The following is a 25,761-nucleotide window of genomic DNA, read 5'->3' as shown; positions in this document are numbered from 1 at the left end:
TTCTAAAACTAATGGCACTAACAGACAGTTTATAATTTTGCTGACCTAAAAGCAAAAAGAATTAAAAAATAAAGCAAAAAACAAAAGAAAATAAATAATGCAAAAAATTTAAAAAACTGCCACCTATTGGGCCACCACGGCCTGAATACGACTAGAAACCCAACCTGGGCCAGGATTCGGGCCCGCAGAAGGCCCAATAGGCCAACAGACAGCACAGTGTGACATTAGGCCCATAAGCCTGCATTTGAGAGGAGCTCGAGAGGGCAGCCGTAGTGGCGCTTATAAACCACTCCGAGCCCCTCTCAACTAGCGAGGTGGGACTAAACTTTTGGCCGCGGGCAGCGCAAGGCCTTTGGTCCCGGTTGGTGGCACCAACCGGGACCAATGCCCCCCCTTTAGTCCCGGTTGGTGCCACCAACCGGGACCAATGGCCTCTGCTTCCCGCCCTTTGCGCTGGTGAAAAGAGGCCTTTAGTCCCGGTTGGTGGCACCAACCGGGACCAAAGGGTGGGTATTGGTTCCGATTGGAGCCACCAACCGGGACCAAAGCCTTTGCTATATAAGTAACACTTTGGAAATTTGCTGATTTCCATCGCCAGTGTCCCCCCGCCCGACGACGCCGCGAGCTCGATCTACGCCGCCAGGCTGCCCTGTCGTCGTCGCCGTCGCCCGTGCCCCCGAGCCCACGCCATCGCCCGTCGCCATCGTCCTCCGCCCCCCGCCGTCGGCATCCGCCGCGCGCCCCCGAGCCGTCGCCGCCCTCCGCCCCCGGCCCGCCGCGGTCGCCGTCGCCCTCCGCCACCCTGTGAGCGCCGCCCCGATCCCCTCCTCCTCCTCCCTGTAATGGATGTGTAGTTAGATTTGTAATTAGATTGTTGTAATTAGATTTGTATGTGTAGTATTAATTTGTATGTAATTAGATTTGTATGTGTACTATTAATTTGGATGTGTAGTTAGATTTAGTTGTTGTAATTAGATTTGTATGTGTAGTATTAATTTGGATCTGTAGTTAGATTTGTAATTTAGTTGTATTAATTTGGATGTGTAGTTAATTAGATAATTTAGTTGTTGTAATTTAGATGTATTAATTTAGATGTGTAGTTTAGATTTTTTTGGTGATATTATTATTGAATATGCAAATGTTTGTATGTTCATATGCAAAGAATATATCAATTTTTTCATAGAATTTTTATGATTTTTTCTGTTGTAATTTTGTTCATAGAATTTTTATGATTTTTTTTGTTCATAGAAATTGTGTATGATCAAAGTCATTTATGTATGTTCATATTTAGAAGAAAAATAAGGAGAGAAAAAAGGAAAATAAGAAGGAGAAGAAGAAGAGAAGAAGAGAAGAAGAGGAGAGGAAGTAGAGGAGAAATAAATAAGAAGATGAAAAAGAAGAAGAAAAAGAGTAGAAGAAGAAGAAATAGAGGAGAAGAAGAAGAAATAGAATAATATATTATTCTATTTTTTCTTCTTCTCCCTCTATTCCTTCTTCTTCTCCTCTTTTTTTCTTTTTTTTCTTCGATCTCCTCCTCTATTCCTTTCATCTTCTCCTCTTTTTTTGCGTCTTCTTCCTCTTCTTATTTTTTATCGGGTATGTCGTTGTCGATATATGTACCCCCCTCCCCGATAACTTTTAGTAAGTACTACCTAGAAAGTGTTTAATAGAATTAGTTAGAAAAATAATAGAACTAGTTAAACTAGCTAGTTTATTTTCAGTAAGTACTACTTTATTCTATTTATAGTAAGGAAATTAATAGAACTAGTTTGTTTTTTAGTTAAAGCAATTATTCCCGCATCGATGTCGACGATGCCTATCCCGCATCCTCGTCGTCGACTCGGCGGAGGAGGCCGGCTTGATCAGAGGGGCCATGTCCGGGACTGGGCTCCGCCGGGCTGGTTTTGGGAGGTGCTACCTTCCGGTGGGCGTAGGTTGGTGAGGAACCAGCCCGTCGTTGACCCGATCCTTGTTTGGTGGCGCTCGCGTGGGCCAGTGACGGTGCCGAGGCTTCCGAACACCGCGGAGGAGGTACGTCACCGTGTCAGCGAGGAGGACCAGCACGTCCGTCGCTACATGGTTGCGTTGGAGGGCAGGTTCGACAGTACCTGGCAGGTTCTTCAGGGATCTCACTGGAGCTATGATCCTGTGATGGTTCCGTCCCTTTGGGTGTCCACCGCCCGCGCCGATGTCTGTCGGGCGCTACTGTTCTCGGTTACAAAACATGATCATCTCATACAACACATTATATCACATCATGTCTTGACCATATCACATCACAACATGCCCTGCAAAAACAAGTTAGACGTCCTCTACTTTGTTGTTGCATGTTTTACGTGGCTGCTACGGGCTTAGCAAGAACCGTTCTTACCTACGCATCAAAACCACAATGATAGTTTGTCAAGTTGGTGCTGTTTTAACCTTCGCAAGGACCGGGCGTAGCCACACTCGGTTCAACTAAAGTGAGAGAGACAGACACCCGCCAGTCACCTTTAAGCAACTAGTGCTCCAAACGGAGAAACCAGTCTCGCGTAAGCGTACGCGTAATGTCGGTCTGGGCCGCTTCATCTCACAATACCGCTGAACCAAAGTATGACATGCTGGTAAGCAGTATGACTTATATCGCCCACAACTCACTTGTGTTCTACTCGTGCATAGCATCAACGCATAAAACCAGGCTCTGATACCACTGTTGGGGAACGTAGTAATTTCAAAAAAATTCCTACGCACACGCAAGATCATGGTGATGCATAGCAACGAGAGGGGAGAGTGTTGTCCACGTACCCTCGTAGACCGAAAGCGGAAGCGTTATAACAACGCGGTTGATGTAGTCGTACGTCTTCATGATCCGACCGATCAAGTACCGAACGCACGGCACCTCCGAGTTCTACACACGTTCAGCTCGATGACGTCCCTCGAACTCCGATCCAGCCGAGTGTTGAGGGAGAGTTTCGTCAGCACGACGGCGTGGTGACGATGATGATGTTCCACCGACGCAGGGCTTCGCCTAAGCTCCGCAACGGTATTATCGAGGTGTAATATGGTGGAGGGGGGCACCGCACACGGCTAAGAGATCTCAAGGATCAATTATTGTGTCTATGGGGTGCCCCCTGCCCCCGTATATAAAGGAGCAAGGGAGGAGGAGGCCGGCCCTAGGAGGGGGCGCACCAAGTGTGGAGTCCTACTAGGACTCCCTAGTCCTAGTAGGATTCCACCTCCCATATGGAATAGGAAAAGAGGAAGGGAAAAAGAGAAGGAAGGAAGGGGGCGCCCCCCTTCCCTAGTCCAATTCGGACCAGACCAAGGGGAGGGGTGCGGCCACCCTTGAGGCCCTTTTCCTTCTTTCCCGTATGGCCCAATAAGGCCCAATACGTATTCCCGTAACTCTCCGGTACTCCGAAAAATACCCGAATCACTCGGAACCTTTCCGAAGTCCGAATATAGTCGTCCAATATATCGATCTTTACGTCTCGGCCATTTCGAGACTCCTCGTCATGTCCCAGATCTCATCCGGGACTCCGAACTCCTTCGGTACATCAAAACTCAATAAAACTTTCATCGTAACGTTAAGCGTGCGGACCCTACGGGTTCGAGAACTATGTAGACATGACCGAGACACGTCTCCGGTCAATAACCAATAGCGGGACCTGGATGCCCATATTGGCTCCCACATATTCTACGAAGATCTTTATCGGTCAGACCGCATAACAACATACGTTGTTCCCTTTGTCACCGGTATGTTACTTGCCCGAGATTTGATCGTCGGTATCTCGATACCTAGTTCAATCTCGTTACCGGCAAGTCTCTTTACTCGTTCCGTAACACATCATCCCGCAACTAACTCATTAGTCACAATGCTTGCAAGGCTTATAGTGATGTGCATTACCGAGTGGGCCCAGAGATACCTCTCCGACAATTGGAGTGACAAATCCTAATCTTGAAATACGCCAACCCAACAAGTACCTTTGGAGACACCTGTAGAGCACCTTTATAATCACCCATTTACGTTGTGACGTTTGGTAGCACACAAAGTGTTCCTCCGGTAAACGGGAGTTGCATAATCTCATAGTCAGAGGAACATGTATAAGTCATGAAGAAAGCAATAGCAACATACTAAACGATCGGGTGCTAAGCTAACTGAATGGGTCAAGTCAATCACGTCATTCTCCTAATGAGGTGATCTCGTTAATCAAATGACAACTTATGTCTATGGCTAGGAAACATAACCATCTTTGATTAATGAGCTAGTCAAGTAGAGGCATACTAGTGACACTCTGTTTGTCTATATATTCACACATGTATTATGTTTCCGGTTAATACAATTCTAGCATGAATAATAAACATTTATCATGATACAAGGAAATAAATAATACTTTATTATTGCCTCTAGGGCATATTTCCTTCAGGAGCTACCATCACCGACGGTCGCAAATGTCAGAGAGGAATCAGTGAGGGAGAGTTCCACCATATATATATGAGAGGACGAAGAATCCCGACTGTTGTCGTGGGGGTCGCTTCTCCTTTATTCCCGTGTGCTAGCTAGACATTTTGGTGTAATGCACACGGGGACAAAGGGAGGAGCGACCATCACCAACGGTCGAATGTATACACCCACGTGAGCTGAGAGTTTTCAAGAAAATACTCGACAAACCGATAGTCAACCCGTGATGAATAATAATGATCTAACTTAGGTTTTTTAGTACATATATTTAATTGTAGATGTTTAATATTTGAATTATATATGAACATAGGAAATGTCGTACTCGGACGACGAAAGTCTCCCGGGGGAGTGCGACTGCTGCCACGACGACCGAGGTCAGTGCGACAGGCCTCACCTGGACGAAGATCGGCGCTTCAGTATTAAGCTGGAGGAGACGTTCGATGTTGAAACGGTACGCAGCGACGACAAGTGTTATTTTTTCGTAATTAAGCACGACTTCAACTATTTCAACGTGTACTTTTCATCTTTTACAACTCGGCTAGCTTATCCCATGCCATGCAAGACGCTACGTCTTGGAGAGGATGGGTTTTGAAGACCATGAAAGTATGGAAACAAAGAAAATTCACCTAAGGACCCATCATGATATAGATTTTGAAGTAAAGCTGTATAATTCTGAGAGCGTAACCCATTTTGGTTGCAAAAATTGGGAAGCATTTTGCAAGATGTATGGTTTTGATGAGGGTATGCTTGTCACCATGGATCTTGGTGATCCTGACATCGAGCAAGACAATATGGACATTTGGGTCCTTGTTGATACGCCTCCAATTCTACCGCTATGTGAGTTTCTCAAACATAGTTATTAGCTAATTTATATTGTTCATTTCAAAATAGTTGACAGCTTATTTTCATTGACAGCTTATTTTGATTGTTCAAACAATGTGCGGAACATGGTAGACAGAACCTACTACACCGATGGCTCTGAGTTAACTTATAAGGAGAAAACTCATCTGGTCTGATTTTGTACTGATATTGAGAATTACAATATCTACAATCAAACTCCTCATCATTATGGTCCTCCATACGTGCCACTAGTGCACGTGGTGAACTACGGTAACTACTATGGAGATACCCTGGTAAGATTTCTTACTATTACGACATCCGTGCATATTTTGCATAGTTCTAAAACTAGTGCATTATCATTGCTAACTATGAAGTTATTACTATGTTTTTCAACAGATAATCCCAGAGGATTGTGTGCCTCATTTGATGTATCAGAATGGTAGGCTTGATGTTTTGAATATACAACCAGGTCATCCTACGAATCTCAACTGTCCATACCGGATTTCTAAAAGAAGTGAAGACATGCAAATCAAAGAATGGAAAAATGTATGGACAGTCGCAAGGAGCTTCTTGGAAGCAAAAGGAAGCGAGGCGCAAGAATTGGAGACAGGATGATCTCCATTCTCCATAATGGAGAGTCAGGGTCTATATTGTTTTATGCTATTTTACCTTAAAGAGGGTATTTCGGTCCTACCTAATACTGATGATCATGTGCTAAGAACAATTAAGTAGGGTTGGTTCGATGACTGTGAGGATGATGATCGATCGTATGACTTGTTATTAATAACGAGTAGAAGTTGTATGATGATGATTAGTAGGACTTGTTATTATATATGATGATGCATGATGCGTGCATGAAGAGTTATTATATATCAGCGGGTGAAATGAACATGGATTGGATTGAAGTGAAGGCAACATGCATGTGGTGCGTGTCGAAAGTAGTACAATCCAAACTTGATCAAGTCCGGATTAGTATTACTTTCGACATGCACCACATGTTGCCTTCACTTCAATCTAAGCCATGTTTAGGCATAGCAGTACGTAGCGTTGGTAAACCAAGCACGAAGACATAAGAGAGGACACTTCTCTCTAATAGGTACCTAATAACAACCTAAATTAACCCCCCAAAACCCCCAACCCCCCCCCCCCCTCCCCCCTCCTTTCAAAAAAAACAAAAACCTCAGCTCCTGCCAGGTGCTGACGCGTGGATGCCTATTGGTCCCGGTTGGTGGCACCAACCGGGACCAAAGGCACTCCTGCCTGGGCTCCCCGCACCGGCCACGTGGACGGCCTTTAGTCCCGGTTCGTGTAAGAACCGGGACTAAAGGGCTAGGGCATTAGTAACGACCCTTTAGTCCCGGTTCCTGAACCGGGACTAAAGGCCCTTATGAACCGGGGTAAAAACCCCTTTTCCTACTAATGCAACAAAGTTTATTAATCTGGCGAGCAAGGTGCCAAGGAGGTACCAGAAATGAAATGGTGGACTAGCTCCTCCTGCCTATGCCTGCCTGCATGGTGCATGTGAGGCCGGCCAAGGACACGCATCAAGTCCAAAAGTTGGGAGGGGTTGGTTGAGTTTTGTACTCCAATGGCGCCACCCAACCACAAATTTAGTCCTAGGAAGGAAGGGCGAGGGAGGTGGGCAGGGCCCCAGCCCCCAACCCACAATCAACTCGAGTCAAGAACATGCATGCTGTATGTACCAGGAGTTGCTGTCCAATTAGTACTCATCTTCCTTGCTAACCCAGCCAAAGCAGCTACATATCTCAGCTTGGCCATAACAGTGGTGCTGGGTGTTGGGTGTGGGCGAAGGGAGCAAGCCACCCCTACAGTGCTAGCCGGCCAGACCACCAACATGGCTTAACTGCTAACTTGCAAGTGCAAAATACACAAGGAAGTTAATGGAGCAATCATGATGGTCGACCAGGGAAGCAGGTCGACGCAGGAAAGCGCTGTGCAAAACCTAGCTAGCTTCACATCCCGGGTAAGGCAGCGTGGTGAGATGATGGGTGGTCACGTACTCACATGCGTTGCATATGCCATCGAATGGCCTTTCACGCCAGGCCAGCAGTGTAGCTTAGTACAGTACGTACTACTCCCTCCGTTCCTAAATATAAGTCTTTTTAGAGATTCCACTACGGACTACATACGGAGCAAAATGAGTGAATCTACACTCTAAAATATGTCTATATACATCCGTATGTAGTTTGTAGTGCAATCTCTAAAAAGACTTATATTTAGGAACGGAGGGAGTATTAATCAGTTCATCATTCGTTGATGCATGCATGCACGTAGTTTGTTGCTGGATCACGTATAGTGTGTCCATGGACCATGTATAGTGCGTTGATAGATCGTGTATGATCTGAATTCTTTTGAAAGCGTCGGGGTTTATTGCACGGATTCTTCTACATTGACAAACTACTCCCTTCGTTTCAAAATATAGTGTGCCCGCATTTTTCGAGATTTAATTTTGACCATAAATTTAACCAACAAGATCAACTGCGGCGGAAGCAAAAAATTATATAATTGAAAACTTCTTTTGAATACGAATTCACGGGTATAACTTTTGCTCCCGCCGCAGTCGGTCTAATTGGTTAAATTTATGGTCAAAGTTGAAGCGCGGAAACCGAAGACGTGCTATATTTTGAAACGGATGGAGTATCATCATTGGAGTAAAATTCACATGATCCATGCATTTTCTCGACCGACCCACCATGTCGATCTCCAACAGTGCGCCAGCGTGCGACATGTATCGATCTGCTGGACGTTCGCCAGCTGATGTACACAATTTGGTGAGGGTACAACACACACGTTAAGATATTATACCCACGGGTTCTGGCCTGCCTGAGGCTTGGTGGTTCGGTGGATCGATCTCTCTAGTGTCTGTCGGGTCAACACGAGGACAACGTCGCTCCCAGGAAAAGGGACCCGGGAGCAACTCTCCGGCGCCATGCCCAACCGTTACGCCAGGACCGGACCGGACCTCTCCCGACACGACCATGTTCTTTCTCAGCCAGACCTCCTGAGATTCAACCTTGCTGACGAAATTTGCCCCCGTTTACACTTTACACTAACCGACCACTGCAAGTGTCTGGGTACAGGCTAAGTGGCTATGACGCCGATGATCCTCTTTCATAGTGTTGACGAAAGCTTTGACTAACTCGACCGGTCTTGCCTAAGCCAATCACAGTCGTTTTAAACTACATACATACAGTAGGGCGACCAGGTATACAGCCACTACATACAGATCCCAAGAAGCTAGCATGCGTTTGTGGTGGTACGAGTCAATAAAATTGGTGCTTGCAACGTACGCAGCCCATGGATGCGTGATGGAGCCGAGTCAGCCGACACGGGGTGGTGATGAGAGGTGACCGACTGTCAGCGCACGGCGGAGGGTGGTCCCATCGCCCATGCATTGCATTGCATGCCATGGTCTGGGCGTCTGGCCGGCCGGCCGGCAGGCTGCTCCTGTAGCGGCGGCAGCAGCTGCTGCTCGTCGTAGGCGCAGGCCGGCGTGAGAAGGAAGCATCCTGCTGTTGAGTCGAGGTGTGTTGGATCCGTCAATCCCCCACGTCGCCCTCGGCAGCTGCTACCCTACACCTCTCCCCTCCGTTAAGCCGTTTTTTGTGCGGGCCGTCCTACGTACACCACCATGAGTGACATAAGTTGGGTCCTCGGGGAGCACATCCTATCATCCAACTAGGAGAGGCCGGCTACCATCTTCTCTTAGCTTAACTGCCTCACGCCTAATCCGCATCGGCCGTTCGATCTAGTGCAGATTGAACGGCTCGGATCAAGGCGCATTGCATTTTTATTTTTCGAAGATAAAGGTTAAAACCTCCTGGCCTCGGCATCCCAATCAGTACAATGCCGTCGGAAACGACTGATCGACTAAGTCACAATCATCCAAAGCAACGCCTTCAACAAGGAAGTGTGCACTCAAGGCCACAACGTCCACACCAAAAAAAAAAATGCAATGTCTTCACCAAAAGGACGACGCAGGTGTGTCGCTGCCGGGTCTGACAGCCCTCGTGATTGGCAGGATTGAGAAGGGACCATCATCTCCAAAGCAGTAGCAGTGGCCATGATGATGGGGTAGGGACGAGCCGAGAGGGCTTTTCTTCATTTGACGGGAACGGGGTACAGGCCATGGAGATCATTAGATGCTAGTAGTAACATGCAGCAATCAATTCAAGCCCTCAGCACGTCTCTCTGAAGCCCCCACACGGACGGACACGGTCCCGGTCCCTCCCGGCGACGGCATGTGCGAGCCCCCCGGCCGGAGACCCGGACGCGTCGCGCCAACAGCTCGGTGAATACAGGTGTACGATGGTGCAAGGCCTACCCGTCGCTGCACGCTGGTATACAATGACCGGCTGCAAGTGCCGTTCGGTGATTTTCCGTGGGCTGTTCGGCAATTTAACGTGGCGCCAGCTTTCGTCGGGTTTTGTTCTTCTGTTGTCTGGCCGCAGGTCGACAAGTTGTAGATTATGGTGGGCTTTGCCCTGAGTGTGTCTGGCTCTGGGAGTGGGCTTGGCCCTCGTTGTTTCAGTTTTTGCCCGGTTTTCCATAATTAACTGGGCAATTCTCTTCTACTTAATTAATAGATAAGGCAATCTTTGCCTCCGTTTTTTGAAGAAAAAAAGTCTGGTTGCGCTCACGTCTACGTTGCCCATAATTTAGTTGGGACGAGGTCAGGCATGTTGCCAGGCCTGCATGTGTGACAACTGACAACTGCGGCGCCTGCCTGTCCCGTCGGGTTCCAACCAACTTCGAAATAGATAACATGATAGCACGCATTTTAATATAGAAAAAAATGCCAGAAGAAAAGCCAAGCAGACACCAAGAGAGAGTATGAGATGAGCACGTCAAAAGTCGATTACAATTATTGGCAAACAAAAAGAATGCTCACAGAAAGCAGGTATCAGCACATCAGTACTCAATTATCTAGGCATGTGAAAAGGCCATAACCACAGCAGAGGTTCCCGCTAACAAGAGAAGCACATAAAGTAAGGAAGCATATCCAGCGTCGTATGACAAGACAAACCTCATCAAGGCCCGCCGCATGTCGAAAAATTCCACAAAAAAACCACAACATGGAAACACCATTTCCTCTCCATATAACTTTGCTAAGTCCTAACGTAGGCATGCCATTTGCAGGTTTCCATTTTTCCAAGTCTCGTCTTGAATCACATGTTAGGCTGTGACATGTGAGGTGGTTGTGCCTCCTTGGCTTGACTGTTGGCCACTCCTAGCCAAACACCGATGCCAATGAGAAGAATCCCCCATCCAGCCAGATCATACCAGAAGTCATTGTTCTTCTTCTTTTTCCTTGTTTGCTGCAAACCACAATATATTCTCATGTTAGGTACAGCAAGTAACAGAGTAGAGTATATGTGGCATGTGGACATAATGTCGAAAATCAAGGCCAGATGTATGGGCAAGAAAATATACTCGAGGTCATATGGCTGGCCAAATAGGCATACAGAGCATGTAGCACATCAATGGAAAAAAAGGGGCTATGTACTTTGTTTGAAATGCAAGGGGCAAATGCAGATATTACATCAAAATATTGAGTCATCCACTGCCTGTTTACTGAAACAATTTGTTTTCACGTTGCCTCTTTACTAAAAGAACTGACAGCAATGGGATGGGCATAAGACAAATGTGTGAAGGGTTAAAATAACTGATATATTGAGCCATCCACTGCCTGTTTACTGAAACAATATATCTTCACTCTTGTTAACACTACTGGATTGACTAGTACAATGAGAGAAGGATGTCTTAAGGATCCACATGTACGACAATTCAAATGCAGATTTCTGGGTACTCTGACAGGAAATGAGATGAACAGAACCAAAAAATATGTACAGTAAAAAGAAATAGGGACTCCTTACATATGTCAAGGGCAGAAAATGTAATAAGCAAAAAAGTGGTAAGCAGAGCAATGTTAAACAAAATACCCTTGCATTTGAGGACGAGGGTGCTCCTTGTGAGGCTTGAGATGCGATTTGCCTATGGATCTCCATATGCAGTTCAGGTGCCTGAGGGTGATTGCACACAAATGTTACAGAAAGGCAATACAAAGTGATATGCAGGCATACTCAAATATGCCATGCTACGAATAAAAGGTTCAGAGTTAATTTAGATACAAAGATACTACAGATACAGGGTAGTTAGGGGATTCAAATTCCCCCTATAGCTTAGAAGTTCTTGCATTGCTAGTGAGCCAATCTGAGTAAGACCTATTACAAGTTTTATATCATAGGCATGGGGTGTTGTCAGCTTTTAAATTATGTTGACAGCATCAAATAAAACAAGGAACCTGGAGAAGATTCAAAAACTTGCATCAAAACAACTCAAATAGTTGAATGACATGGTATAATGGTATCATAATAACTGAGCAAAGATATAGCCAAACATGATGATAGAACAAAGCATACCTTTGATGACAAATCCAATGACTTCCTGTACAACTCATTTGCTGGTTCCTACAAGAAGCATGCACATATCTCAATCTCCAGCTGAATACGCTTAGAAACTTATTAACAGAAACCGTTTCAGAGGCTTGTGTGTGAAACTGTGTGCATATGGCGCTTAAAAATCATATGATCTCAGGCCCATGGATCAGTCTCCAGCATGGAACATGCAAACTACTCAAGCAGACTACACATACCACATCAACAGCCCTCTGGAAACAACCAGTTGCTTTTTCAAAGCATTCATTAGCCTGGACAGTTTCCGAAGTGAAGAATCCACGAGAGGTCAGGGCATTCCCCAAGCACCAGAGTGCATCAGCCTTGTTGGGATCAATTCTCAGTGCTTCATCCAGCTTAGACTCAGCATCTATAAGAAATAAAACCAGATCAGCCAAATACACCACTTTTGACCCCAATCATAAACTCACAAAACAGTAAGACGGGCACAAGCTATATAATTGTATGCAAACTCCAAAATATTAGTACCAATTATCACTCCAACTAAACAAGCATGCACGTAATCCTACTTTAAGGATGAATTTGGAACACAGTGCTATGATAACAAAATAAAGCAAGCAAATAGTACATGAAAACAATCAAACTGAAGTCATATAATTAATCTCTGCCAGATTATTTTGAAAGGTCGTTGGGTTTGGCAGCATAGGCTCAGCCTGGTGTTACAATGCAATATAAATTTGAATCCAGTAACCTAATATCTGACATGTGGTGAATTCTTGAAATGGATCTAATGCGTGGGTCACCAGCAAACCACCACAAAAAGTGTTCATAAATTGAAGTGTTGCTTCGTTGAACACCATGGAAAAAACGCTAGGCACTAACAGTGGACTTTGCCACTGCCTAGCGCCTATCTCACCTACCCACATGCTTAGCATGATTAAGAGCTAGGCGTTCTGCTGTCTCCTAGCACCTAGGCACATTTCAGTGCGGCCTAAGCGCACTTTTTTTTACTCCACAGGAAATACGACTTCAAAAAGAAACAGTAATGCTGTTCACACCCATAAATAACTTGGACCCATAAATCTGCCTCTTATTTTAAATATACAAACACCACCATTACCATCAATCTGATAAACGCACATAACAAATGCAACTACAGGCTCCATATATATGTTAGAAAGAACACCACACATTCCATCATATAACAAATGCAATTGCAGGTTCCATACATGCTGGGAACAAAACCACACAATCAAGCAAGTTCCATACAAGCATTCATCTTAAAGAAGGTCAAACAAGTTGTTAACACACTCCAAACACCTAGTGCACATATGTTCACTAGCACTACTAACTGTCTCAATGTCTGTTCTGTTGTTAGTAACATCATACCAACAAACCCGATACTGCAGTGTTCAGCACACCATCCATAATGATCTCCTATTTTCTCACAAATCAGAGTAACCTATTTCTCAAGTATACCTAACTTCATGGTATAAATAAAAACTGGTGGCCATAAAACGCTCACTCACGCACAAGCTTTGTGATTATATGCGAACTCCAAAATATCAGTGCCTATTATCACTCCAACTAAACAGGCATGCACGTAATCCTACTTTCAGGATGAATTCAGAACACAGCGCTATAACAAAATAAAGCAAGCAAGTAGTAGATGAAAACAACCAGTCTGTAGTTCTACAATCAATCTGTGCCAGATTATTTTGGAAGGTCTACAGGACGGCGGTTCGACCCGCAATGTTGTATGGCGCGGAGTGTTGGCCGACTAAAAGGCGACATGTTCAACAGTTAGGTGTGGCGGAGATGCGTATGCTGAGATGGATGTGTGGCCACACGAGGAAGGATCGAGTCCGGAATGATGATATACGAGATAGAGTTGGGGTAGCACCAATTGAGGAGAAGCTTGTCCAACATCGTCTGAGATGGTTTGGGCATATTCAGCGCAGGCCTCCAGAAGCTCCAGTGCATAGCGGACGGCTAAAGCGTGCGGAGAATGTCAAGAGAGGGCGGGGTAGACCGAATTTGACATGGGAGGAGTCCGTTAAGAGAGACCTGAAGGATTGGAGTATCACCAAAGAGCTAGCTATGGACAGGGGTGCGTGGAAGCTTGCTATCCATGTGCCAGAGCCATGAGTTGGTTGCGAGATCTTATGGGTTTCACCTCTAGCCTACCCCAACTTGTTTGGGACTAAAGGCTTTTTTGTTGTTGTATTGTGCTTGGCATTCCATCATATAACAAATGCGACTACAGGTTCTGTACATGCTGGGAACAAAACCACGCATAAATCAAGCATGCTACAAGCAACTCATCTAACCATTAAAGGTAAAACAAGCTGTTAACACACTCCAAACGCCTAATGCACATATGTTCAGTTGTTCACTAGCACTACCAACTGTATTAATGTTCGTTCTGTGGTTCATGATATCGTGCCAACAAACCCAATACTTCAGTGTTCAGCACACCAACATCCATAATGATCTCTTATTTTCTCACAAATAAGAATAACTTGTTCTCAATTATACCATCGATATAACTAACTAGCACATGACATAACTAAAAACTGGTGGGCATAAAAGCACAACTAAGTTAAACACAATAAACTTTACAACAATGTTAGCAAACACAATGAAAGGCAGCGACCAAATTGTTAGGTAGGATCTATTCCATGTTCCAACTTCTCTAGGAATAATCAGTCGAAGCCACTAAATCTCCACATGGAAGCAATCAAATTCACCGAAGAATACACACAAGCAAGCGCACAAATCTCGCGGCGTACCTTCGAGGCACTTGAGGCTCTCGGGGCCGTTATGCATCTGCGACAGCTCCAGCAGCGCGCCGCCCCATCGCGTCAGGTTCTGCGAAGCACAAAACAAACATCAGATCAGATCAGACCAAATCAGACGGGGTCGCCGCAGTCGCGTCCCCCTCGGAAGAAACCGCCGGAGCGGAGCAAGAGGAGGAGGGGGAGGCGTTACGTCGGCGTCGAGCGGGTTCTCGTCGTAGGTGGACTTGGCGGTCTTGCAGGCGAGGTCGAAGAAGAAGAGCCTCTCCGGGTCGTTCATCGCTGCCATGTCCATGGCGACGGCGGCGAGATCGGGTGCGGCGGCGAGGCGGGGCGGTGCCGGGGGCTTACCTAGGGTTTTAGGCCTCGCTTCGATTTGGTGGAGGCGTCGACGGAGGCGGGGGTGGGGAACTAGTAGTTGTTGTTGTTGTAGGGGGAGGGGGCGGAGGGGATCGCACCGCTTTTCTAGGACGCTGCCAGGCGGGCCCTTCGAGCTCCGTCCCCACCTGCCAGCCGAACAGCGCGTCCACGGTGGGTCCCTGGCATGACTTGCGGGAGGAGATAGAAAAGCATATCCCGCGGCCCGGCCCAGCTCGGCAGTTCGTGCTGGGCGCGTTCTGAAGCCCACTAGAAATTTCGGCCCGTTGTCGTCCAGAGGAATTCCGTTTTTTTTGTTTTTGCTGGAATTTTGGTGCATGTTTCAGAGGAGCTAAGCTGCCGGGCGGCGAACCACTTGTCAGCGTCCCCTGTGGTTCTGGCGCGAAACCTTCGGGCAGCACGCTCGCGCCACCATTGTCGGGCCGAGGAAGCGACCAAGCAACGCGAGGTCACTGGTGGTCGTGGACGAGGGAGCCAAGAAGACCAGAGTAGAGCAGTGTGCAAGGCAGCGGAGCAGAGGCTTCCGACAGAGGAGAGGAGACAGGGGAGCCATGCAGGCGAGGCGGGAGATCCGGACGAAGCCGGAGCAGCGGGGGGAGGAGGATGCGGCGGCGGTGGCGGAGACGCCGCTGAGCGCGCGGTGGAGCCCGGAGGCGGAGATCGGGATGCGGGTGGAGGACATCTGGGACAGCCTGGACCAGCCGCAGCTGAGCCGGAGCGACAAGCTCAACAGCTGCTTCGACGCCATCCCGGTCTCCTCCTTCCCGCAGACCTTCGGGTCGCAGCTGGTGGACATCCCCTCCGACGCCACGCTGGCCGAGGCCGTCGACATCCTCTCCCGGAACCGCATCAACGGCGCGCCGGTGCGCAACGTGGAGGCGCCCGAGGACTCCAGCTGGATCGACCGCTACATCGGCATCGTGGAGTTCGCCGGGATCGCCGTCTGGCTGCTGCACCAGTCGGAGACCTCGGCGGCCGCGCTGGGCGCCGACGAGGTGGCCGCCAAGCTCGGCACGGTGACCCTCGACCCGGAGCTGAAGCCGGCGGCGCCGGCGTCGGAGGCGGAGGGCGCGGTGGCGGAGGCGTTCGGGTCGCTGCCGTCGTCGGAGCTGTTCCGGAAGACCAAGGTGAAGGACATCTCCGGGTCGTTCCGGTGGGCGCCGTTCCTGGCGCTGCAGAGCTCGGACACGTTCCTCACCATGCTGCTGCTGCTGTCCAAGTACCGGATGAAGAGCCTCCCCGTGGTGGACATCGGCGAGGGCACCATCAGCAACATGGTGACGCAGGCGGCGGTGGTGCACATGCTGGCCGAGTGCGTGGGGCTGAGCTGGTTCGAGGACTGGGGCACCAAGACGCTGGCCGAGCTGGGCCTCCCCCTCATGAAGACCAGCCGGCTCGTCAAGGTCTGCGAGGACGACCCGGCGCTCAAGGCGTTCCGGCAGATGAGGCGGCGCGGCGTCGGCGGCATCCCGGTGGTGGACGGCGCCGGCAAGCCCGTGGGCAGCATCATGATCAAGGACGTCAAGCACCTCCTCACGGCCTCCGAGTCCACCGGACACTACAGGTACCCTACAAATTTCACTCGCTGCATAGCTTGCTCCGGACATGCAATCGCCAACAGACGGTGATGTGAACGCGTGCATGCACGCAGGACGCTGACGGCGAGGGAGTTCATCGCGAGCGCGCGGCAGAGCTCGGGGGAGAAGCAGATGAGCATCATCACGTGCAGGAGGGAGGACAACATGAAGGAGATCATCCTGAAGCTGGACGCGGAGAAGAGGCAGAGGATCTACGTGGTGGACGGGGAGGGCAACCTGGACGGCCTCATCACGCTCAGGGACATCATCGCCAAGCTCGTCTACGAGCCGCCGGGATACTTCGGGGACTTCTTCAACGGCGTCATCCCCATGCCGCAGAACAGCAGGGTCTGAAATTCTGAATCCTTCTTAGAGAAAGCCTTCTGTTTGTTTCCTAGCCAAGATCAGGATATAATATTTCTGCCATTTTCTCTAGGTAGTGATTCTCGGTGTTTTCTTCCTCTTCATTTTTAACTCTCCCTAGTCACTAGTGCTTCGTTCAAACTCGAGCTTAGTTCCATTTTTGTTTCTGTTTTGTCAGTTCGGCATAGCTAGCTAGCTAGCTCAACATAATGAAGAACAATGTGGCTCTGTTCATGTCAACGACTTCCGTTATGTGAGATAATCTTAGAGGCTGTACGAATTACACATTTGCTTGCGCAGAATCTGCCCCAAGTCTGAAACTACACACGCACTCTGTTCTTAATACTGTGATGTAAATTCACACAGCGGGAGTATCAGCCATCGGTTGCAGAGTAGACAAGGGTGTAAAGGTCTGTAGAATGTAACTCTAAACCACAAGATATGAAATTGTGAATAGGCACCTAATACTTTGACAGCATACATTTCTGCATGTTATCTCCCGGGTTATGAGCTGCCCGACAAGGCAATAATAGAAAAGGCGCAGATAAAGACCCCAGACATATCAAACTAGGCAATAGCGTATAGGATAAGGAGCAAAACAACCATCAATTTGCAGTACAGCACAATCACAATAGATGGAAGCAAAGTGCATAAATCGAAAACCCGCTATGAACTGAGAAGATTAAGAGCACAGGGCACGGTGAAACTGCTACACTGCCTTTATGATAACGACGTTGAGGGATCCATGAAACACAGTCATAATTTGTAGTCTTTTCTAGTTATCCGACAAGCTAGTGTACTTATTTTTCTTTTATCATCAACATGTATACTTCCTGCCAGCAACCAACTAAACAGCAGATAACGAAAATTGCAACAAGGGGAAAGTGAACATAACCGCTGTATAAATTGTACATAAGATGCCAACCACCGACCATCCAACAATAGTCAATAATCAACAAAAGAAGGGTAAACTGTAATAATGACAGTTACACAGCTCACCGCAGTGTCCTAAATCCCATGTGGAAGCGCCAATGTCAGCACTCCCCTTAAAAAGAGTCAAAGATGACACGCAAAGTATTCCAGCCAGGGTGCCTTGCATTCACAATATTTCTGCTCCAGCAGCAGTCAAAATTGATTTCTCCATCTTCGAACCCCACAAGCATGATGGTAGGGCAGGTTACTAGCACACTGCCTGAATAAATTTTGCCAGGGATTTGTAACCACCAACATTGATATGAACATCCCTGAAGAGATATAGGATCAGGTCATTAAGTTTGTTGATCACACTCAAGTAAATCACTAAATCCATGACTAAAGTATGACAAAGCAACCCAGGTCATGATTTTTTGGGGAATTTTCCTGCTTCATAAACATTACAAATTCATTGATTTGCCAAAAACTCGTCTAACAAGGAACAATATACCATTTGAAAACCAGTTCACTGCACTAGGGGAAATATGTCGCTTACACGTAATCCATATTACTGTTTCAAATATGCAGTAGTTAAGAGCATCTTCAACCCCTCACTTTCTCCCAGCTGGGCGGACAGCCTGGACAGGAGAGACAGTGAAAAAGCCTACCCAACCAGAGACCCCCCCCCCCCCCCCCACCCCCAAATCATCCCTATACGCCTGGGCTACCAGCACCCCTCAAATCCAGCCCATACGGGGGGAGGTTATGAGGGTGTCCAGGCAGTCCGCCACGTCGGATCCGGCCCACCCCGGCCCTCTTCCTCCCTCCCTCTCTCTCTCTCTCCTAGGCCTGGGCATTCGGTTTAAACCAAAAATTCGGTTAACGCCATTCTGTTTATTTGCAAATTCAGTTAGGAAATATGCTAACCGAAATTTGCAACATAAAAGTAAACCAAAAATTCAGTTAACCGACCTGTTCGGATCAGTTTCCGGTTTGTACCGAAAAAATGTTTCACATATACGTGTCTTCGCCACTCACAACCATCCCTATTATAGCTGAGCTATCTTGCCTCTTCTCTTTACCCACACGAGGTGGGATTAAATCAATTGGACTACTGTTGTCGTCTGAGGCTAAAAGCTAAATGGTTCAAACAATAGAAGAAATACGTATGTTGGGCTTGGGGCTTGCATGCAGGCCCACGGGCGTGGCGTCCAGGGAACCTGGCTGCAGGCCGACTAGTATCCTAACTGGCTGCTGGATGCCAGGCCTACTTAGTGTCCGCGAAGCCGCTCAAAAAAAAACTTAGCGTCAGCAAAGTGCTAAAAATGTCTTGGCGTCAACGACATGGCCATGTGGGAGTCATGGGTGTCTACGTTCCTAGGACTAGGAGGCTAGGAGCGCGATCCATTCCACTGGAATATAACACCCCGCCATACAGGTCGGTTTCTATCGGCTTAAGCGATGTAACACCGAACCGACCTTATCTAATTCGTTAGTGGAAGTGAAAACCGAATTTATCTGTACTAGGTATAAAAACCACAATTTCAGTCTTTTCGGTTAATGGTTTCGGTTCGGTATTTGGTTCCTAAGTTTCTATGCCCACCCCTAGCTGCGTGCACTGGCACCGGACACTGTCCGGACGCTTTCGCGGATGTATAGGGGCCCAAATTAGCCCAGTCCAGTTGGAGATGCTCTAAGAGCCTTATTCTTCAATTATTAAGAAATGTAGGAAAGAGTACAGTCCTACAACTTAAAGTTGCACCGAGAAGAATAACAAACCATGATCAGATGAGAAATCAAATTTTGTTACTCTATTAGATACAAACACGATAAGTTACTCACGAATTTATCATGAACATTGCTCGATAAACTACAAAATCAATGGAACAATGTACTTCCTCCATCCGGGTTTATTGGGGCCACTCGTATTTGGTCAAACTTTGACCATCTAGACTAACAAAATATGATTTATATGCTGATTTTATTTGAAAGAGGATTCCAACAGTATAGTGTTTTGGGACATATAGTTTATATTTTATTAGTCAAATTTATAGTGAGAGTTTGAGCCTAAATACGAGGGGGGCCAATAAACCCGTGCGGATGGAGTATATTTGTGATGCATTTTTACAATCGCAGGATAATATAGGGGTACAATCTCTGTAGTATCTCAGTAGTTAGGTAAACTTACTAATTTTTAGCATATGTCATACTAAATTCTCAATTGAATTGCAAGGTAGAAGGTACCATTATGATCTTGCAAATCTAATTATGCAGCTGCTAAAAAGAAAAACCTGACTGCACGGCCTTCTATAAACCGATATGAACAATCTATGGAAGCACAATCTGAAAGTTATAGCACTTTAGCACTCACCTTCAAACATAGACAGTTTGATCAAGCATTCAATTTTTTCCCTTCAAAGAAATCTGAGACCTGGTTCTCCACATCCTCAGGGTTGTACTTTATATACTTTGCGAAATTCCTTCCACCCTCTAGCTGCCCTCGGAACCTTCCAACAAACGAACGGTATGCTGGAAGGACCTTCTCCGAGATGGAAATCTTCAACTCTTCTCTTAACTGAGGATCCACAACCTTCCATGCTGTCTGTGTCCTGTATAACTCCTCGTAAGCCAAGTTGAAGCTCTTGAACCTTTCCTTCAGGGCAGCCTTGAGTGCACTCGATGAACCTGTTGTCTGTGGCAACCCATCATCCCTCAGGCAAGCTAATACCCTGGTCCATGAGGATCGGAGGTACCCTGTAGAGTACCTCCTAATCTGACCCCGGCGCTTACGGATCCAGTTATCCCCAAGCAAACTCTTAAGCTCTGAATCCTTGATCTTCTGCACAACATACCACAGATTGTTCATCAAAAATATGTTCTGCAGTGCCTCATCATCATACAGCTTCGCTTTATCCTCAATCTTGTCCAATAGATGTGTGATCAGTATGAGCAGACAGTGACCCAGTGGAGTCATATCCGCATTGTCGCCCCCATTTTCCAGTTCAGTCTCGCAACCATCAAGAAGATGATTCAGCCAGCGGCTGTAATCTGCAAGCAGTCGCACATAATTCATGACATAACGTGTAAGCGGGTGGATCTCGCCGCCTGGCAGTGATCTGCGAGAAGTCTCCCCACGTATCGCATTGGCAAACTCGGCGACCGTGCCACGCACCGCATCCCCTAGCCTGACCAGTATCCCCTCTGCCTCTTCCTTGATGAAATCCCTTGCATCGCCTGAGAACAAGGCCTCGAGCTCTGGCAGCAACTCAGCCAGCGCCTCGTACATACCAAGAATGCGGAACAGCTTCTCGGATGACCTCTTGCCAATCGCAATGGCATCACCGAAGTTGAGCAGCTGCAGGACACACCCCTTGGCCGCCTCAGTAAAGCACTCCTCCTCGGCATCTGCGTCGGCCGCAAGGATCTGGCCACAGATGCGGCGCTCCTCGGCGAGAAGGCCCTGGACGACGACCCTGAGAGCCTGGATCCACTTCTTCATCTTGCCATCGAGGACGCCCCACTCCACGCGCTGCACCTCCTCCAGGCTCATCTTGTCGACCCCAAGCACGGCGAGGCACTCCATGAGGGTGTCCCGGCGCACCTCGCTGTAGACCTGGCAGAGCTCCGGCCCATAGCCGGCGCGCAGCATGACGTCCGCGATGTCCTTGAGGGTGCTGACGGTGTCGGGGGAAATGAGGTAGGGCGAGATCTCGCCGTCGGAGGCGGAGCTCCACCTGCCCGCGGCGGAGGACTCGTCGCCCTCGTCGGCGTGGCTGGCGAAGGAGGGGCAGTCGAGGTCGACGGAGGAGGCGGAGTGGAAGGTGGGCACCGTGAGCGAGAGGCGGCGGAGGAGGGACGCGTGCAGGTCCTCGGCGGCGAGCGAGGCGGTCCCGCGGATGAGCAGCTGGCGGAACTCCTCCTCGAGGCGCGCCATGGCGACCTGCAGCGCGGCCTCGACGCGCGGGCCGGCCTCGCCCATGAGGCAGGCGGCCGCGGCGAGGTACTCCTCGGCGTCCTCGGGCGACTCGAACACCAGCCGGTCCCCGGCCGCGGGGGAGTCCCACTGCTCCACCAGCCGCAGCGCGTCCTCCACCGCCGCGTCCCTCTCGTCCTCCAGGTCGTCGTCGTCGCCGAAGCCGTCGCCGCCGCCGGGGCCGGGAAGCCCCTCCCGCGCGTAATCCCCCTCCGGGAGGGGCTCGGAGCCGGCCGCGGCGTCGGGGGCGCCGGCGGCCGGGAAGAGGTCGGACATGAGGGAGAAGCGGTTGTCGAAGCCGGAGAGGATGCGGATCATGTCGTCCGCGGCGTTCTTGGAGTTGGCGAGCGACTTGACGATCTGCTGCGCCGCCGCGATCACCTTCTCCTGCCCGTCGGGCGGCGCCGCCGCCATCCCGTCCCCCGCTCGCCTGTGCTTCTGGATCGGAGGAGGGCGGTGTGAAAGGGGGCAGAGGAGTCGCGGCGGAGGAAGGGGAGAGGAGGCGAAAGGGGGGAAGCGAGTCGCTGGTTTGCTGAGCTGGCCTTGGGCTTGGGTTTGAGCAAGTCGTCGTCGGGTGGTTTAGATGTCTGTCTGGGCTAAAAAAGGTTGGACTGATGATAATCTTCCTGCTTTGATCACTGGCTTTATCGTACGGATCGGACCGGGATCAGATTCGTTCCGCGACCATACACTAGCTCACTTTGTGCCGTCCATGCACCTCAACTTTGTATCGTCTGGTATGTTTTTCCAAACACGGTACAGACACGAGACGCAGACGTTCAGTTCACACACATACACTTAGCTTTGAACATACGCACGCACAAGCGCCTTTGCTCACTCCGGTTTGGCATGATTCATCACAAGAAACCTGATCATCTAAGAGCATCTCCAACAGGCGTGCAATCGCGTGACACGTTAAAATATTTTTCTTTTTGAATTCCACGTTAAAATAATTTTACAATGCCGAAATAGCATGTTTTTGCGCGCAGCAAAGCGCTGGCTCCAGCGGCCGCTGTAAAATATTGCACGCGCGGGCCGCTTCAGCAGACGCTGCAAAAAAAACGGCGCGCGAGCAGCCGGAGCACATATGAACAATATTTGAAACAACATATAGATAAAATTCAACGATACAAATAGCATAGTTCAACCCAACATCACAAACTAGTCTACTAGAAACTACTCCGAGTCGACCTCCTCCTCGGTGGTATAGTCCGACGAAAGAAACGCGTCATCCCACCGAGGATCGTTGTTGTCGAAGGTCGACGCTTGTCCCAGTTCGCACTGCGCTATCGCCAGTGCCTTCCGCGCACGCCTGTCTGCCCGTTCCGCGGCTCGCTTTGCCCTCCTCTCCACCCAGAAGGCCTCCTCGACGGCGACGTCCTACAGTGTTCGTGGCGGTCCTCGTTGATTATTAGCCGCGGCGGAGGCGCGAGGTCCTGTGCCTGCTGGCACGTCCGCGCGTCGTCGAAGTTCATCTGCGAGCGTGGCCTCGAGAGGCGCCACGCCGCCACGTCGTACGCGCGGGCGGCCTCGTGGGCGGTCTCGAATGTCCCGAGACCGAGACGCATGCCACCGGACCGGATCTCCGCGTAGAACATGCCGGAGGGGCGGGGCCGGACGCCGCGGTAGCCGGAGCTACTCCAGGGCGTGCAGTGGCATGTCGGCGGCGGGGGAGAAGGCGCGGCGGCGTCGGGAGAAGGGTGCAGTGGCGGCGGGGTGCTGGATGCGAGGAAGAAGGGGACGACGGGGCAGAAGAAGACGCTCGAGTGTGCGGTTGGTGGGCTCGGGCGCGCGCGTTTTGTAGAGCATGCAGGACGCCGCGCGCTAAACTGCCGTGTGTCAGGCCGCTTTTTCGCGTGCGCGAGATTTTTTCCCGCGCGCCGGAATCTCCCGCGCCTGCTGGAGCACGCGAAACCGCTTCGCACGCGCTAAAACACACCTTTTCCCCCGCGCGCGTGATATTTACCGTGCATGTTGGAGATGCTCTAAGCGACGCTCATTTCGCTTTTGGATCTTCTCTCGGCAGAGCAAGGACACAAAAGATGTGTACATGTGAACCCGTTTAGGTTATGGCGGAAGAGATTAATTTACATATGTTAAAACTACAAAAATAATCTATATTTCGAATGTCTCAGCACCCGGATACTCAGGCGACATCCGATCGAGCTCCGCGCGGAAGGTGAACAGGGAAGGAAGAGAATGAAGAAGGGTAGGAGGCGGATGCCAGCAACCCTTGACAACGACCATCGGCGACGACAACCGCCAGCAAACCACAAGCCAAGCGATGGCGAACATGTAAGGGCATCTCCAACGTCGACCCGCGAACCTCCTGCAACGGTCTAGACGACGCTGTCCGGACCGTGGAAGCCATCCAACGTGGGCATGTATCGGTCCACGGGGCGTAATGACCCACAAGTATAGGGGATCTATCGTAGTCCTTCCGATAAGTAAGAGTGTCGAACCAAACGAGGAGCAGAAGGAAATGACAAGCAGTTTTCAGTAAGGTATTCTCTGCAAGCACTGAAATTATCGGTAACAGATAGTTTTATGATAAGGTAGTTCGTAACGGGTAACAAGTAACAAAAGTAAACAAGGTGCAGCAAGGTGGCCCAATCCTTTTTGTAGCAAAGGACAAGCCTGGACAAACTCTTATATAAAGGAAAGCGCTCCCGAGGACACATGGGACTTATCGTCAAGCTAGTTTTCATCATGCTCATATGATTCGCGTTCGTTACTTTGATAATTTGATATGTGGGTGGACCGGTGCTTGGGTACTGCCCTTCCTTGGACAAGCATCCCACTTATGATTAACCCCTCTCGCAAGCATCCGCAACTACGAAAGAAGAATTAAGGTAAACCTAACCATAGCATGAAACATATGGATCCAAATCAGCCCCTTACGAAGCAACGCATAAACTAGGGTTTAAGCTTCTGTCACTCTAGCAACCCATCATCTACTTATTACTTCCCAATGCCTTCCCCTAGGCCCAAACAATGGTGAAGTGTCATGTAGTCGACGTTCACATAACACCACTAAAGGAAAGACAACATGCATCTCATCAAAATATCGAACGAATACCAAATTCACATAACTATTTATAACAAGACTTTTCCCATGTCCTTAGGAACAAACGTAACTACGCACAAATCATATTCATGTTCATAATCAGAGGGGTATTAATGTGCATAAAGGATCTGAACATATAATCTTCCACCGAATAAACCAACTAGCATCAACTACAAGGAGTAATCAACACTACTAGCAACCCACAGGTACCAATCTGAGGTTTTGAGACAAAGATCGGATACAAGAGATGAACTAGGGTTTGAGAGGAGATGGTGCTGGTGAAGATGTTGATGGAGATTGACCCCCTCCCGATGAGAGGATCGATGGTGATGACGATGGTGACGATTCCCCCCTCCCGGAGGGATGTTTCCCCGGCAGAACAGCTCCGCCGGAGCCCTAGATTAGTTCCGCCAAGGTTCCGCCTCGAGACGGCGGCGCTTCGTCCCGAAAGCTTCCTTCCGATTTTTTCCAGGGCAAAAGACACCTTATACCAGAAGATGGGCATCGGGGGGCTTCCAGGTGGCCCACGAGGCAGGGGGCGCGCCCAGGGGGTAGGGTGCGCCCTCCACCCTCGTGGACAGTGGGTGGCCCCCCTTTGTGCTTTCTTCGCCCAATGTTTTTAATATATTCCAAAACCGGCTTTCGTGGAGTTTCAGGACTTTTGGAGTTGTGTAGAATAGGTCTCTAATATTTGCTCCTTTTCCAGCCCAGAATTCCAGCTGCCGGCATTCTCCCTCTTCATGTAAACCTTGTAAAATAAGAGAGAAAAGGCATAAGTATTGTGACATAATGTGTAGTAACATCCCATAATGCAATAAATATCGATATAAAAGCATGATGCAAAATGGACGTATCAACTCCCCCAAGCTTAGACCTCGCTTGTCCTCAAGCGGAAGCCGATATCAAAAAATATGTCCACATGTTTAGAGATAGAGGTGTCGATAAAATAAAATACGGACATGAGGGCATCATGAT

At 48.8% G+C, this 25,761-nt stretch overlaps 3 protein-coding genes across 3 annotated transcripts; 1 reads left to right on the top strand and 2 right to left on the bottom strand.

Annotated features, from left to right (window-relative positions):
- Positions 1-10,141: 10,141 nt before the first annotated feature.
- On the bottom strand, positions 10,142-14,947 carry LOC109755543 (probable mitochondrial import receptor subunit TOM20). The gene is made up of 6 exons (XM_020314438.4): positions 14,710-14,947; positions 14,511-14,589; positions 11,958-12,127; positions 11,725-11,772; positions 11,245-11,325; positions 10,142-10,620 (listed from the first exon to the last, which is right to left on the bottom strand). Exons 1-6 carry the CDS (start codon positions 14,809-14,811, stop codon positions 10,471-10,473), a joined length of 630 nt encoding a protein of 209 aa, XP_020170027.1. The 5' UTR covers positions 14,812-14,947; the 3' UTR covers positions 10,142-10,470.
- Positions 14,948-15,324: 377 nt separating this feature from the next.
- On the top strand, positions 15,325-16,946 carry LOC109755542 (SNF1-related protein kinase regulatory subunit gamma-1-like). The gene is made up of 2 exons (XM_020314437.4): positions 15,325-16,458; positions 16,546-16,946. Exons 1-2 carry the CDS (start codon positions 15,446-15,448, stop codon positions 16,823-16,825), a joined length of 1,293 nt encoding a protein of 430 aa, XP_020170026.1. The 5' UTR covers positions 15,325-15,445; the 3' UTR covers positions 16,826-16,946.
- A 756-nt stretch (positions 16,947-17,702) lies between these two features.
- Positions 17,703-22,338, bottom strand: LOC109755541 (exocyst complex component EXO70B1). The gene is made up of 2 exons (XM_020314436.4): positions 20,118-22,338; positions 17,703-18,078 (listed from the first exon to the last, which is right to left on the bottom strand). Exon 1 carries the CDS (start codon positions 22,131-22,133, stop codon positions 20,139-20,141), a length of 1,995 nt encoding a protein of 664 aa, XP_020170025.1. The 5' UTR covers positions 22,134-22,338; the 3' UTR covers positions 17,703-18,078; positions 20,118-20,138.
- Positions 22,339-25,761: the final 3,423 nt, after the last annotated feature.

Source organism: Aegilops tauschii, chromosome 3, assembly GCF_002575655.3.
Source record: "Aegilops tauschii subsp. strangulata cultivar AL8/78 chromosome 3, Aet v6.0, whole genome shotgun sequence".
Taxonomy (NCBI): domain Eukaryota; kingdom Viridiplantae; phylum Streptophyta; class Magnoliopsida; order Poales; family Poaceae; genus Aegilops; species Aegilops tauschii.
The sequence above is the reverse complement of the archived record's forward strand: the minus strand, read 5'-3'. Positions and strand labels throughout refer to the sequence as shown.

Coding starts and splice junctions, on each gene's coding strand:
- LOC109755543 (XM_020314438.4), bottom strand. CDS start 14,811: ATGGACATGGCAGCGATGAACGACCCGGAGAGGCTCTTCTTCTTCGAC. Junction 11,326..11,724: donor CATTGGATTTGTCATCAAAG/GTATGCTTTGTT, acceptor AATCACCCTCAG/GCACCTGAACTGCATATGGA. Junction 10,621..11,244: donor CCTCGTCCTCAAATGCAAGG/GTATTTTGTTTA, acceptor TGTGGTTTGCAG/CAAACAAGGAAAAAGAAGAA.
- LOC109755542 (XM_020314437.4), top strand. CDS start 15,446: ATGCAGGCGAGGCGGGAGATCCGGACGAAGCCGGAGCAGCGGGGGGAG. Junction 16,459..16,545: donor GAGTCCACCGGACACTACAG/GTACCCTACAAA, acceptor GCATGCACGCAG/GACGCTGACGGCGAGGGAGT.
- LOC109755541 (XM_020314436.4), bottom strand. CDS start 22,133: ATGGCGGCGGCGCCGCCCGACGGGCAGGAGAAGGTGATCGCGGCGGCG.